At 32.0% G+C, this 16,639-nt stretch overlaps 1 protein-coding gene and 1 pseudogene across 1 annotated transcript; both read left to right on the top strand.

The window, feature by feature from the left end:
- The first annotated feature begins 2,516 nt into the window (after positions 1-2,516).
- Positions 2,517-5,209, top strand: LOC121232337 (calmodulin-binding receptor-like cytoplasmic kinase 2; annotated as a pseudogene).
- A 1,477-nt stretch (positions 5,210-6,686) lies between these two features.
- Positions 6,687-8,917, top strand: LOC121203702 (uncharacterized). Its single transcript, XM_041074142.1, has 7 exons — positions 6,687-6,919; positions 7,906-7,962; positions 8,065-8,110; positions 8,219-8,314; positions 8,395-8,519; positions 8,630-8,648; positions 8,786-8,917. Exons 1-7 carry the CDS (start codon positions 6,687-6,689, stop codon positions 8,915-8,917), a joined length of 708 nt encoding a protein of 235 aa, XP_040930076.1.
- The last annotated feature ends 7,722 nt before the right edge of the window (positions 8,918-16,639 follow it).

The raw sequence follows: 16,639 nt of genomic DNA, 5'->3' as shown, positions 1-16,639 counted from the left end.
AATGCGGTTAAAGTGGTGGGTCTCCATTTTTGTTCCGAGGTTGCTGTTTCCAACTAGTAGTAGGTTTGCAAGAATTCTACCGTTATACTTGTAGTTTGCTTTTTTTAATTAGTTGACTTGATCAAACCTCTATCTTACGGCACAGCCAAGAACTCAGTTGTTTGTCGTTGCCATTTTCCAACTACTTGTTGATTAGCGTTTACCGCTGTTTGTCTTCTATTTTGCTTATGTATTGATGTTCTCATTTTTGTTCAATTTTATTTTATCTTTTGTGAAAGAAGAGGATGTGGATTTTTTTCGGATATTTGGACCATGAATAAATTTTAAATTTGATATTGTTGATTTAGTCCAAACTCTAATTGTAAACAGATCACGATTATAGAAAAAAAAAGCAAGATAATATATATTAAGGTAAACTACATACATAGTTATCTAACTATGAAAATATTTTTATGTTAGGCATCTAAAATAAAAAAAAATGTAATTTAAGCACGCACATTATATAATTTGATCATTTTGATTACTCTTGTTAAAATTTCAAACGACAAGTTGACATGACAATTAAAAAAATTGATATAAGAACAAATTTAACCTCAACTTTTACATATGATATCAATTAGTCATAATTTTTAAAAAATAACCTTCAAAATTTACAAATGATCTCAATTTGATCCTAATTATAAAAAAAATCAAAGAAATATATAAATATATATAAATATTTTCAAAAAATATAAAAAAATAAATTCTATGTTAATAGTAAATAAATATAATTATACTAATATTGAATAAAATAAAAATCCACACCTCTCCCCTTCCACCATCGGACCTCCTTCACCACCCCCACTACCGTTCTTATCAACTTGTCATTTATGATTTTAATGAGAGTGACCAAAATGATCAAACTATGAAACATGGTTGCTTAAATTGTAATTTTTTTATTTTAGGTGCCTTAATGAAAATTTTTTATAATTAAGTAACTATTTGAATTTTCCCTATATATTAATGGATATGAGAATTTAAAATATTATTCAATAAATAAAAAATTATATTAACATTTAATGTTGTTAAATTGCAAATAAATAAAAAATTAGTTAGTAACTACTGAGTGATTCTGAATTCGACGTACTATAGTTAAAGATAAAATAGCAAGCATCTACCCCTTAATAGGTTTACAGAATGCAAATGGTTAGTTAATAAGCTTGTTCTAATAGATACCTTAAAAAATAAAAAAAATGATGATTTTAATAAATAATCATACTCTTAAATATAATATTAATTAGTGAATTTCTAAGCTTAGAAATGATAATGATAAAATTTTAGAAAAAAAAGTAAAATAATGAATTGAATAATATGACTGTAATTTTTTAACAATTTGTGAATCTTTCTTTGACTTGGCTTTATTTTTGGAAAGCTTGACTTTGACCGTAAAAATACTCTACCAAATGTCACAATTCATTCGGTCGAAAAAACAAATTTGGAATTTACGATAATTAATCTCTTATTCTTTTCTTTTAATCTCTTTGGTTACAATCAATCATTAATACTCTTTTATAACTCAAATACTAATGAATCGTGATTATAAATATTACGAGGCATCGCTTTTCTAAATATTTTTAAAATTTTAAATTAATAGAGATAAAATTATATTTTAATTTTTTCAAAAAATGATAAAAATTTAATTTAAACTTGTAAAATTTATAAAGATATAAATTTCTTAAATAATGAAATTATATTTTCACTATCATAAAAAAATTAAAATTTTACCCTAAATAAATTTTTTGCCTTCACCCATGAATATTATATTACAAAATTTTCAATATTCTATTATTTTATATCATATTATTTCTTAATTCCTATTTATTTAAAATTCGAGATTTTTATGTATTACGGAGGGGCGAGATGATATAATTCTCTAAAATAAAATTCCAATTAACAAACTCAATTTAGCCCTTGTTTAGTATTGATTTAAAAAAACGTTTTTAGCTTGAAAAGTACTTTTGAAAGAAAATCTGCATTAAAAAAATTACTTTTGATTAAAATTTTTGACTTTTCAAAAATAATTTTTTCTTTTTTGCTTAATTATAAATGTGTTAAAATAATTAATTAAAAATAAAAAATTATTTTTTAAAATAATACAAATGTATTAATATCTAGTTACAAATATTTAATGGTTGTATTTAATTATTTAAAATATAATTTATATATTCTAATTAAATTTTATAAATAATTAATATTTATTGTTTAAAAATATTTAAAATTTATATTTTATATATTAAAATATTAATAAATTACAATAAATTTTTTATATTATTATTAAAATATAATAATATTAACTTAAATATTATTTAAATATATATTTATTACTTAATAATATTATGTCTAAAATAAATATTTTATTTGTCAGAAACATTTTTTATGCTCAAATCTTAAACTAAATTTTTCAAAAATTATTTTAAAACAACTTTTAAAAACACAAAGCAATATAACCCTCATTAACATTCAAATAATCACCAAAATGAAAACAAGTCCTCTCGTTTATATCTCCATCTCTTAACTACCCGCCATTTCTACGTTATTACGTACACACAGTATTTCTCTACTTTCGGTTTCTCTCTCGTGATGACCAGCTCCAGCTGCAGCTCTACAAGCCGGAACCCTAGGTTCGGCGTAAGGTCAACGCCGGATCAATTTGCTTACTCTCCAATCTCTTCTTACTCTGTATCATCTTCCTCTCGGAAATCCTGTTCAGGCCGAAATCTAGTCACGCTTGTCGCCCGGTCCATTGTTGGTGCCTTTGTCGACTGTTTTACACCTCCCGAGCCGGATGGCTACAAGGAAGTTGGGGATTCCGGTGAGATAAGAGTTCCTTCCGGTATGCCCTGTTTCTCTTTTTAGTTTAAATTATAAACGTCGATGGACAGCTTCTTCTTTTCTTTTTCTTTAATCGGATTTCAGTAAGTAGTCCTCGTATAAAACTTTTAATAAGTTTGAATTTCGATCCTCGGATCCGAGGAAGCGGTAAAATGTTCTTTTTATGTGTTAGTTGAATACAGAGAAAAAATCTCTTGTATTTTTTTTCCTCCTTTAATGAGGATGTTGTCTTTGTTTTCTTTAATGGTGCTTTTGTCTTTTCTCGGCAACCAAACAACTTGCCGGCTCTGCTATTAGATATTCATTTAAGCTTTGGACTGAAGAAAGAAAACGCAAAATTCTTCATCGATCGAGTTTTATGCGAAGAATTTATAGTTAATGTTGATTCAGTCATAGGTTTGTGTGCTAGTCATATATTCATTAATAACACTTGTGAAACCAACATTGTTAATTAACCCTTCAGTTGCGTAGTAACAGAAACCATCTTACACACGCCAATTGTTAAAGTTGCAGTTGCTCCGAAAGCGTCAAGAGCGAAGAGCGAGAGGAGGGGTTCGAATCGAGGGATTTATTCCAATTCAACAAAGGAGAAAGGGCCTGGGAGCATGGAATTCACGATGGAGGAAATTTTGAAGGCCACGAGGAACTTCTCCCCTGCTTTCAAGATTGGACAGGGTGGATTTGGGACGGTTTATAAGGGAAGACTTGATGATGGAACCTTTGTTGCTATTAAGCGTGCTAAACAGGTTGGATTTTGGAACTATGAAAGAAAGTTACTTTAAATAGTCTTTTCTTTTTGTCCCTTGCGTTGGTCATATTTTATGGGCTTAACTAAGTAATCGATGAACCCTCTTTTCTTTTTGTAGAGTGTATACGATAAGCATTTAGGTGTGGAATTCCAGAGTGAAATAAGAACACTGGCACAAGTGGAACACTTGCATTTGGTTAAGTTTTGTGGGTATTTAGAACATGGGGATGAAAGGATTGTTGTTGTGGAATATGTGCCTAATGGAGCCCTTGGGGAACACTTCGATGGTGAGTTCTTGTTATAGACTAGTAGTCCACCCTTTCTTTGGTTTTGTGTTTTCCTTTTGTTCCTTTCCTTTACCCCTCTTTATATTGGAACTTTGAGACTTGAAACATGAAAAGAAATGCTGCAGGTGTGCATGGAAAAGTTCTTGACCTTGCTGCACGGCTTGATATAGCTATTGATGTGGCCCATGCAATCACCTATCTTCATACGTATACAGGTTTGCTTTTGATTTTCATTAAGTTGGTGAAATAGGAAGGGAGAGATTAATAAGATTATCCGTTGATTTCTTGTAGATCACCCAATCATCCACAGAGACATAAAGTCTTCCAACATTCTCCTCACCGAAAAGCTTCGGGCCAAGGTTACTGACTTTGGTTTTGCTAGGTTGGCTGCTGACATAGATTCTGGTGCAACCCATGTGTCAACCCAGGTTAAAGGAACTGCCGGCTACCTGGATCCAGAATATCTAAGAACCTATCAACTTACAGAAAAGAGTGATGTTTATTCGTTTGGGATATTATTGGTTGAACTAGTTACAGGCAGGCGCCCTATTGAACCAAAACGGGAACCCAGGGAGCGGATAACAGCGAAATGGGTGTGATTTTCTTTCCATTAATTCTCTCTTTGCTCATATTATCACTTGGTAGTTGGTACCATTCAGTTAATGGCGTGTGCCATAGTTCATCCCCAATAAGTTTACTGATATGTTTATAGAATTGCAGGCGCTGAAGAAGTTTAACGATGGAGATGCCATTTCGGCCTTGGACCCAAGGCTACAACAGACCGTGGGGACTAACTTAGCCCTTGAAAAGGTTCTCGAGTTAGCCTTGCAATGCCTGGCTCCTCGTAGACAGAGTCGGCCTAGAATGTGGAGGTGTGGAGAAATCCTGTGGAGCATCCGTAAGGATTATCGGAACTATCAGCTTTAGACCTTCGCTCTCGTTCATGTAATTCCCAAACAAGTGCTTCTGTTAGAGAAATATAATCCAAAGGCCTACTAAGATACAAATGACAAAGTGTTGTCGAATCTAAACCAACGTACAAATGTATAGAGAAGGAAATACAGCGGTCCACCGTGAGGATCAACAAATCGAGAATACGCCATCAATGGAGGCATAAGGAAGCAAATAAATTCCCAAAACTGAATTTCAAAAATGATTCTTTAACTGCAAGATTATGCCGGTAACGTGCTCGTCTGGTTTGGATTATGTAGTGGAAAGTCAGTTTGTTGATTATTAAATGCTGTTCTATTTCTGTTGTAGATTAGAATCATTCCATGGTTAAATTGGTCACATCAGTTCTTGATTTTATTGTTTCATTCGGTTGAATTGCTTGTTCATGACAAAATTCAAAAAATTCTAAAAAGTCACAATTAAAAAAGAAAAAAAAAGAAAGGAAAAACTACTAAACACAAATACATAATAAATGAAATTAAACATTCATTTCATAAAAATTATAATAACAAATTAAATATTTAACCAACATAAACTTGGTTAAACTTGGTTGAACAAGTTTGGATGGATTTTTTATTGGTTCAAACTTTTTTCGATTTTATAACATCAGATAAATTAATTGAACTATCAATTTTTGATTCAATTAATATATTCATTTCGAAATTTGAGCCAAAATGAAATTTATGCTATATGATTCTGGTTTTATGTTTGAAACGGAGTGTACCGATTGATATGGTTAGTATCGAAACGAAGCCAACCATGATATAAATCTTAAAAGAAAGTGTATATCAATCTTTTCCCAAATAAACTAATACCTGATTAATAACTGACACAAACTTAAGGGTTTTATAATAAGTATAGATAAAATAAATAATACATATAATTTTAATATCCTTGGTCAAAAAATTAAAAATAATTAGAAGGAAAATTTTGATATACAAGTGGTAGAGTTCTTTTAACCACACAAGTGATTTAAATGTTAAACCATCATTTGTGGAGTGAAAAAGAACTCTGTGCATGCATATTAAATAACAATCCTTGAAAAAACCTAAAACAGATTGGTTCTAACTTCTGTTAGAATAGGGAATGGGACATAACATATTTTTAACATGGTAGAAAAAGAAATAAGGTGTAATATTTATTAATGCAATTTGGATAGATAATCTTATTTTACATAATCTCACTTAAAAATGATTTCTTCAATGATCCAATCAAATCATTTATTGATTAATGCTTAAACTACTCTTACCATAATGGATATTTGCAGCTCCAACAATACTTCGGATTGTTATAAATCATTGTCTAAAATATTTCACTTTATATTCAATGTAAACTCTCCAAACAATACTTAAAAAGTTTCACAAAATTAACCAATAAAATAGCAAAATATCTCACTTTATATTCAATGTAATCGAATGGATCATGAAATTCCCTCATTACTTGTTGTTCAATAATATTAAACCATAATCCATTAAAAGTCAAATATACTAACACCAAAAACTTATCAATTCCAAACAATTTATTATAACTGTTGTTTGAACCTTGAATGGGAAAATGCAATCATTCCTAATTAAAAATTAATATATATAGCATCTTTTTTACTTAATTTTTGAACTTAAAATTTATCATTTATGAGAAAAAATTATATGAAATTGTGATTCCAGCTAATCGTTATCTATTCTCAGAGTATGATAAATCAAAATTTTACTCTTATTTTTTAGCTTTTTCTTTGTACTTTTATTGAAAAGGAATAAAAATATATAGAATTACAAATTCATATAATCTCTTCTTTATTGTAAGATAACATTGGTGGCTTAATGATCCCAATCATGGCTCATATAAACAGAAAGTGTAATAGAGAGTGGACATTGAACTGTAGTCATATTGGCAAGGAGGCTAATGCAGTAGCAGATTGCTTGGTACACCATGCAAATAACAGAGAATCCGTTTTTATGTTGCTTCCTTCACCTCCGGCACAAGTGCAGGACGTTTTGGATAGAGAAGTGTGTGCAATTCTTGGCAGAGAGATGATTTTTGGGGTTTTAAGACATTGGTCTTCCTTGTACTCGGAAAATATATATAATATTACCGCACAGAATTAGAATTTGGAAAATTTGACTGAACTTTCTTAAGTTAGATGATTCCGTTTCAAACAGTTTCTTTTTCATTTTTAGTTCCCTCGGTTTATGCCAGATGTACTATTCCATTTATATATTTTCTGTTGGTTTTTTCTTTCTTTCTTTTTATGTTAGTTCATTTTCCGTGTTTGGAATCTGAGTTTGAATTTTCAAGAGAATGGGGCTCGCCGAGACGCTAGAAAAGATGACCAGCCGTCAGGATTATATTAACTCTTGGCATACTCCGCTCATGGACACCGCAAAAGAAGATTGTCGCTGTAAATACTTTTCTCTCCTTCCCCCCCCCCCTCAATTTTCTTTCAGTTCGTTTTCTCTTTGGGTCCCTATATAACAAAATGCTGGGAAGAAAATGAATGTTCGAATTCTCCCTCATAGCTACTCGAATGTGAATACCATTTTTTCTTCCCACAATGTTATTGTTATAACATGTAATATATATATATATATCTGATTGCATTTTCTTTTACTTGAATATGCAGACTGTGTGCTTGCAACATTTTGGTGAGTTTTTTTATGCTTTAATTACTCTTTTCAATTATTTTTCGACTCTGGATGAGATTTTGAGAAGATTCAATTCCCACGACGTATTAATATTGTATCTAAGAACATTGATCTTGGCTTTTTTTTTTCTTTGAAACAATTTATTCATACATTTTATTACTGTTTATCATATACTAGTATTTAGGATGAATCTGTTTGAGTCAAGAGCTAATTCAGCTCATGTCATGATAGCACATAATTAGATCCATGCCTTTTAATTTCTTAACTTATTTATTAACCAAAACTAAACTTGGGTAGATTTGAATGGTTGACTTGATCAAATCTAGTGACCATGAGTTTTTATTATGATGAGCTGGATCAGATTTTGGAATTATGTACTAACTCCATCTCCATATTTCTTGAACGACAGTGCCCAGTGCATATCATATTCCCTGCGGAAACAAGCACTGCACGGTGACATGACGAGGTAAAAAGGTGCCATACCTTTCACATTTACTGCTCTAACATTATAAAAACAAGAATTTCGTAATGAAGTATTTGGGAGTGTAGTGTGTTAATAACGTTGTAGGTACGTGTGCTGTGCGGGTTACATTTGTTGCAGTCTCTGCCTTGAGGTTAGATTCACAAAAGCAAAATCCCTTTTACCACCTCTCTTACTCTTTCTTGTCCTCAGGATTTAACAACATATTAGTGAGTTTGTTTTTTATTTCCGTTCATTCTAGGTCGCCTGTTGCTTCAGCAGTTCAGTTTTGTCTACTCGCTATCTTCTTCAAGATGAGTACGATATAAAGACCACGAAATGTGACAACTGCATCATTGTAATCTATCCCTAATCAGATATATTTGGCCTTTTTTCTTCCTTGGCTTTCATTCAAATACAATTTAACGTATTTTGTAGGCATTTATGGTAATCCTTTCACAACTCGCATGCTTATGTCATCTGGTAGCTAGTCTAACTGGCAATGAAGAACTTGAGGAACTCGCAGAGCTATTGACTTGTCTTTCTGAACTAGTCTGTTGCGTGTAAGACTTTCAAATGCACCCTTCTGAATGCCTTCTGCTAGTGCTAAGGGTTCCTTCAGAATCAATTGTGTTTTGATTTTTCTTTGGTATTGTTTTGTCTTGTATTTCAGGGTCTGTGCTTGTATGCAGGTAAGCAATGAGTTAAGCCAAGTGCTTGTAAAAGAGTTTCCTAGGCTAATGCAGAACAACCAAACGTCCAAGCCCGCTAGATTGATGCTCGGTTTTATTCGTTTTTCACCGTTAAAAAATAGTCTGGAATAATGCAGACTCAGCACAAGATTGAAATGGACCACAGGCACGGTACAATAGTGGAGGGTGAACCTGCTAGGATGATTCCTCCAGTGCAGGAGATGTCATGGTCTGATCAGCCAGAGCCTCCATCGCCAAACCAAGTTTAAGACTAGGGATTTAAATTGCGGTTGCGGCCACGTTTTCGGTCGCGTTGCGTTTATCGTGGTTGCGGACATAATTAATGCTATTGCGATCACTACAAATATCGCGATCGTAAATATTTTTAAAATTCGCACAACTTATTATAAAATATAATAATAATTTTAATTATAAAAAATTACTATTAATAATTTTTAGAGTATTTTTTATTTTTTTCTTTTAAGTAAAATTAACCGATGCATTAAAAAATGGGAAAAACCAAAAGAAAACAAAACAATAGGTCCTAAGAAAATATTATTGCTCCCACCCTTTCACATCAATGACACATGTCATTCAAAAAAAATAAATGAAATCGGTAGTGTACTGAGAAACTAAAACACTAACACTGTACCCTAAAACTAAAAATAAAACCTTGAGAACAACATAAATCAATTTGAAAATTAGAAAAAGGTTAAAGCGCTTTGGTTTACCCTTGAAAACATTACTCCTTTTCTTGCATCGGAGAAAACCTTCAGAGTGACCTTGATTTTTAAGAAAAAGTTTGCTGGCTCTTCTCTCAATCAACAACCCCTCTAAGATCCTGAGTTTCATTGGAGCGTTTTATATTCTTCCAAACTCAGGTACAAAGAAATCTAAATTTTTTATCCTTCACAAAAACCCTGCATGTCTTTGAACATTTAAAATAATGGGAATAGCAGTCTGTTATTGTCGCAATTGGTCGTTACCTGTTAAATTACGGTCGCGATTCACCGCTATTGGTGTGACTTCGCTTCACATCACTATTTTCAGCAGTAACGGTTTCGGACGATGCCGCTACCGCTATATAGCGGCTACTATACCAATATCAGACCGCTATTTAAATCCCTGCTTATGACTACTTGGATCCATAACAGCTTAGAACCCTACCTATCAACATAAAGAAAAGAGTGATGTTTATTCATCTGGGTTATCATTGGTTGAACTGGTCAGAGGCAGGCACCGATTTGAACCAATAGAACTCAGGGACCGGATAACAGCAAAAATGGGTGTGATTTTCTTTTCATTCTCTCTTTTGCTTATGTTATTACTTAGTACCATTCAGTTAATGACAAGTGTCCCATAGTTAATCCCTTTTTTCTAGTTGGAAGAAGTAATTACTAGCTTACTTGGATCTCTGAGTCTACTGATATGTTTTTTAGAAATGCTGGCAACGAAGAAGTTTACTGATGGTGATGCCATTTCAGCATTGGACCCAAGGCTACAATTGACCGCGGGGACTAACTTAGCCCTTGTAAAGATTGTTGAGTTAGCCTTACATGTACAATGCCTGTAGGCAGTCTGCCTTGTATGTGGAGGTGTGGAGAGATCCTATATATGGAGCATCCGTAAGGATTATCGACAACTACCCCAAACAAGGGCAGACTTAAGATACCAAGTGCTGTCGAATTTAAATCAAAGTGCGATGCATAGAGAGGACAATACGCCGGCCTGCCTTGAAGCTCAACCAGTTGAGAATCTGCGAAGCATAAGCAAGCAAATAATTTTCTAAACTGGATGTGAAGAAAATTATGCGGGAAATGTGGTCGTTTGATTTCAATTGTGTATCGGAAATTCAATTTGTTTGTTATTACAAGTTGTTCTGTTTCTGTTCTGGTTGATTGATTGATTAATTTTACTATTTAAGCTTTCATGCGGCAGCAGGCAACATTCACAAAGACGCCATATCTGACGCAGCATGTACATAAAGAGAGCAACCAAAGCTATTTCACGAATAGATTTGGAAAAGAAAACTTAGCAAACGCACGGTTTAGTTAAAGAAGATATATGGAATAATTACAAAAACTAACAAACCTATTTACAGATTTTAAAATACTTCACTTCTAAGCAAAAGATATATAAATTAAATAATTTGTATATTTATGTATTAAGTAAATAATAAATTTTATCAAGAAAGGCTAAACTTATGTAGATAACAAACTAATATTACTAAAATAAATAAAAACTAAATAAAAAAAATCTAGGTCAATTTTTTATTATTGCTCAGAAAAAGAATTTGTCCCCAAGTTCATCTTCCGGATTAGTGTTTTATCAAATGGGTGATAAAGAGAAAGATCGGCTATATTAATCTTCATTAAAATACGATAACACATATTATTTAAATGGTTTTTTTTTATCTAGTCATAAATGATATTCTCTTACTGGTATTTGTTATAAATCATATATTTAGGAAAAATTATTTAAATGCTATTAGTTAGTTATTAAATTTTTTCATGAAATAAAATAATATTGTTACCCTGGGATAAAATATAATCATATTAGGTGAATAGATTTAACCAAAAGAGATTAATAATATCCTATAAGAGTAACACACGTATGATAATGTCATTAAACAATCACTTAATGAGTTGCTTCCATAATAGTATATAATGGGGGAGAATTTAGTTATGGTACTTTTAGTGGATTGACTCAATGATTAAATAATGTTATAATTAATAGATAAAGAGTCGAAACTTAATTACAAATTATGTGAGCCCTAATTATTTATATCCAATTCATCATTCCATTAGCCCAGTAAAACTCTTGATAGTTTGCATTTGAATAGAAGTGATGAATAAATGAAAACGAAGAATTAGAGAAATAGATTGCATGAATCATTATCCGCACTGAATGCATTTTTTCGTTATGAACAAGAGATGACTTAAAGGTTAAATTAATTTCTTTGAATTATTATTTAATTGATTGTAATTAAATAAATAAAGTTCGAAGTGGAAGAAGTGGAAGTTAAATTAATTAGTCATTGTAGTTTTATTGAACAAAACAATTAAATTTATTTACTCATAAATTCTATTACAGTAAAATTATCATGACTTTAACAGTGACGACTTTTACATAATTGGAATTAGCTTGAGAAAATAATTTAATTGAGTAAACTAATTAAAATAATTTTAAATAAAATAAATAATATTTTAAGAACAGCAAACTAGTTATTGAATTGGTTAAATATATGAGTTAGTTAAAAGATCAGACAACATATATAATGGTACCCAAAACATTAGATAGGCCCAATAGGCACATCATATGTGTGAAAAGTGACATATAAGGTTCCTAAAGGGGGGTGCCATCCACCTAGTAGTCATATTTGGACTACATGTATTTCTTTTTCATATTTTTATTTTTTACCTCTTATTCAAGTAAAATTTTTGTATTTTTTTCTATAAATAAAGACCATGGGCTAAGTAAAAAAAAAAAGACCATATCACTTTGTCATTTAATAGTGAGGTTTATTTTTCTAATAAATTTTATTTATCAAGAGAGCTTAGTTTTGGTTTCTAGTTGTAACACCTTATAGTCGACCCAATTGTCGGGTCCAAGCAACAATATGTCACATTCATTGTCGGAGCAACTACGATCAAAATATTATTCAATTTACAACATTAAACATTCAAATATAAATAAAATAGGTATATAAAACGATTTGTATTCATTTACGGGTCTTATACAAGCTTTTCACTTATTAATTATAAACTCATTTAGTCATAAAATCATTCCACTATGTATCGTGACTGAGCACTCCCCAATAACATACCATTATGAAAGCAACTTGATCAATGCTCGTCCAATGACCTTGTCGTAAGTAACCCTTATAGGATATCATTAATATTTTTGGGATAAGTTTGTTCTCCCAATATGATCATGTTTTATCTCATAATAACCATTACATCCTCCTTTATGAAAACTTAATCACTAACAAATAGTGATCAAGTCATCCATCGTCTTTACTTTTCATCAGCCATGTAATGTCAATGAGAGGATATAATTTACCCATGTCTCGGACTATGAATTCCACTGTTGTGAATGATGCTACATACTATAGATGTTGTATACCCAATACACTAGCTTTTGGTTCATTATCTCTTTGAACTTAGGCTTTTATACGAGTCATGCATACATAGGTTGTCATCCACTCAGGATTTAGGTATGCCACACTATAAATATCACAAGTGAATAAATCCATAAATGGATTCAGGATCTACTCCTCTTGGGTCTGACTGATGTACTATCAATCCAGTCAGTCACATCTATGTCTCTACATTTTGGGAATCATTTGCTCCGATGCCTAAGACAAGACATCTCCCCAATTGGACTTGATAGATGACATATCAGTTTTTCAATCGGTTTACTTATTTTCGATTAGACTAAGGACATGTTTAAGTTTGTCTACTAAAATAAGCTATCTTTTCTTATTACGATCTAACCATGTAATATCGATTAGTATTAGTTTAAACATTAGACAATCGGTGAGCCAATATTTGCATCTATTTTGCTTTGCATGCAAAAGCCACATAAGGATAATTATATAAAGTATATTAATGTAATCCATGAATTATTTTATTGACTAATCTGTTCGAAAAAATTACAAGTTTACAAATGAATATACTACACTCAGGACACCAGATCCAATAGTCTCCCATTTACCCCAGTGAAGTAGATAAGTCATATTCCACATTCTCATGCTCTCTACATGTTTTTCAAAACTCTTAGCTAGTAGAGTTTTGGTAAACGGATCCCGCAAGGTTTTCCTTAGATGTGACCTTGACTACATCCACGATAATGTTTGTAATTGCCTCCCTTATGATATGATACTTCTGATCAATATTATTTGTCCTCTTGTGGTTTTTCATCTCTTTGGTGTTAGCTATTGTTGCACTTGTCACAATACAATTTGATAGTTTTTCAAATACTAGGATTGACTTCAAGATCCGTACGAAACTTTTGAAGCCATATTGCTTCTTTAGTAACCACAGAAGTAACCACATATTCGGCTGCTATAGTGGATTCAACAATACAGCTCTGTTTTACACTTCTTCACATAATATACCTACTGCTTAGAACAAAAACATAGCTCGATGTTGATTTCCTCAAATTTGGACACATTTATAAGTTAGAATCAGTATATTTGATAGGAATAAGATCTCATCCAGAATACACAAGCATATAATCCTTTGTTCTCTATAAATACTTGAGTATATGATAAACTATTTGTCAGTGTCTTAGTCCTAGATTCGTCTGATATCAACTCACCAACCCCATTGCAAAACAAATACCTAGGCGTGTGCATAACATAGCATACATGAGACTTCCTACTACCGAAGCATAATGATCTTTTCTCATGTTCTCTCTTTCTTCTACTATCTTAGTACAGTCCTCCAAAGAGATGAAATCTCGATACAAAAGGTTGATTTCCCTTCTTCGAATCGGTCATTGCATAACATTCCAATATCTTGTATATGTATGAAGCCTGCGATAGTGCTATCACTTTGTTCTTTCGATCCTTTAGGATTCGAATACTAAGAACAAAATTAGTTTCTCCCAAGTCCTTCATGCTAAACTGTTGGGTTAACCATAATTTAACCGATGATAATGTCCCTACATTATTCCTAGTAAGTAGAATGCCATTGACATACAAAATGAGAAAAACATTTTTATATCCCCAATATGTTTATAAACACAATGTTTTTCTAAGTTTTGCTCAAATTCAAAAGTTTTGATTGCTTGAACAAATATTTGATTCCATGAGCGGGATGTTTGTTTAAGTCTATATATAAATCTAAGTAGTTTGCAAACTTTATACTTGTTTCCTTTAGCTATAATATATTTGGAGGGTTACATCTTATAGATGCTTTCTTCAAGATAGTCGTTCAAGAATGATGTCTTGACATCCATTTTCCAGATATCATAATTGAGAGCCATCGCAATGGATAATAATATATGGGCTGACTTGAGCATGGCAACTAGAGAAAAGGTTTCTTCGTAATCAATACCTTCTTTTTGAGTATACATTTATCTACAAGTCTGGCTTTATAAGTTTTTACTTTTCCATCCTCATTTCTTTTCTTCTTATAGATCCACTTATACCTTATGAGTTTTATCCTTTCTGGTAAATCTACGAGTTCTCACACTTAGTTGGAATCCATAAAATCCATCTAAACTTTCATAGCTATTTTCCAGATCTTGGAATCAACACTTTGCATCTCTTTGTCATATGTGGGTAGGTCATCATCTTCCTATTCAGCAGACTCAGTGTTTAAAATAGTTCAATTATATTAGAAGAACTCAAGTCTACGAGAGACCCTCCCACTACGACGAAGTACCCTATGCTACTGATCGTTTGTAGGTCTTCAATTAGGAGTTGGTTTGGAACCATTTTTGTAAGGCTTTATATATTTCTCGAGAGTTCCTCGAGTACTTCTTTACTTTGAGGTTTTAAGTCATCCTTGTAATTTTCTTTAAAGAAAGTAGCATGAGTTGACACTATCACAATTTTCTCTATTGAATTATAAAATAAACCACTATTTTTTCTCTTGGGATATCCTACAAACATGCACAATTCTGTCTATGAGTTCAACTTTCTCGCATCTTTATCCAATACGTGGGTCAAGCATCCTAACATTCTTAAATGGTTTAGACTTGACTTCCTTTCATGCCACAATTTGTATGGAGTTTTCGATGCTGCCTTAGTTGGCACATCATTTAGAATATAGCAAGTCATTTGTACCGCATATTGAGAAAAGAGATTGACAACTTTGAATAACTTAACATCTAACGAGCCATGTCTAACCACGTTTGATTCATTCTTTCTACCACTCCATTCTATTGTGGAGTACCTGACGCGGTTAATTGGGATAGAATCCCATTCTCTATAAGGTACCCTATAAACTCATCAGGAAAATATTTCGCACCTCTATCAGATCGAAGTGCCTTTATGGGTAAACTTAGTTGTCTCTCTGCTTCGGCATGAAACTCTTTGAATTTGTCAAAGGTTTCACTATTGCGATGCATTAGATACACATATCCATATCTGGAGTAATCATCAATAAAGGTTACATAATACTCGTAACCACCTCTTGCATTTACACTTATAGGGCTACATACGTCAGTATGCACAAGTTCTAAGGGTCTCATGGCCCTCATTCCTTTTGCATTAAAAGATCTCTTACTCATCTTAACTTCCAAGAAAGATTCACACTTTGGAAGATCAACTTTTTTAAGTGAACTTCAAGTGTCATCTTTCACAAGTTTAGAGATTCTTTCTTGGTTAATATGACCAAATCTCAAATGCCAAAGATACATCTCATTAGAGTGAGAATTTTGATTTTTTTCAAAATTTTAGTTTGAAGTAGTGTTCACATCTTTGGTTTGATAAAATAAAGACTATTTGGCATCATCCATTATAAATAAGTTTTTGATTTATAAATATTGTAATACTATTATTAAAAGTCACGGTCAAATCGTCTTTATATAAACATACAACAGAAATCAAGTTTCTTCTGAAACTTGATACATGGAGAACATCTTTTAAAAAAATCTTCCTAAAATTTTCAAAATAAAGAGGTACATGTCCCACTACTTCAGCTGCCATAGTTGTTCTATTTCGATCAGCAGCGATAGACTCATCTTTCGTTTCCTCGAACCCCTATAGAGATACACATACTTGATTAGTAGCCCTCGAATCAATAACCTGACAGTCTATTAAATCTTCCACGAAGCAAGCTTCTATTATAAAGAGTTTCATACATTTTCCTTTGGTGGTCTGGTATTCCTTCCACTATTTACAGTTTGCCTTGAAGTGCCATTTCTTACTATAGAAGAAGCATATAGACTTAGATAAGTCTTTAGACTTCCTTATTATCTTCTTTTCCACTTGTGGTGGCCCAGATACCTTAGCATTGTCTTTCTTAGTATGCTTTCCC

This window comes from Gossypium hirsutum, chromosome A07, assembly GCF_007990345.1.
Source record: "Gossypium hirsutum isolate 1008001.06 chromosome A07, Gossypium_hirsutum_v2.1, whole genome shotgun sequence".
Lineage (NCBI taxonomy): Eukaryota > Viridiplantae > Streptophyta > Magnoliopsida > Malvales > Malvaceae > Gossypium > Gossypium hirsutum.
Note: the sequence above shows the minus strand (reverse complement) of the source record. Positions and strands in the feature narration are given on the sequence as shown.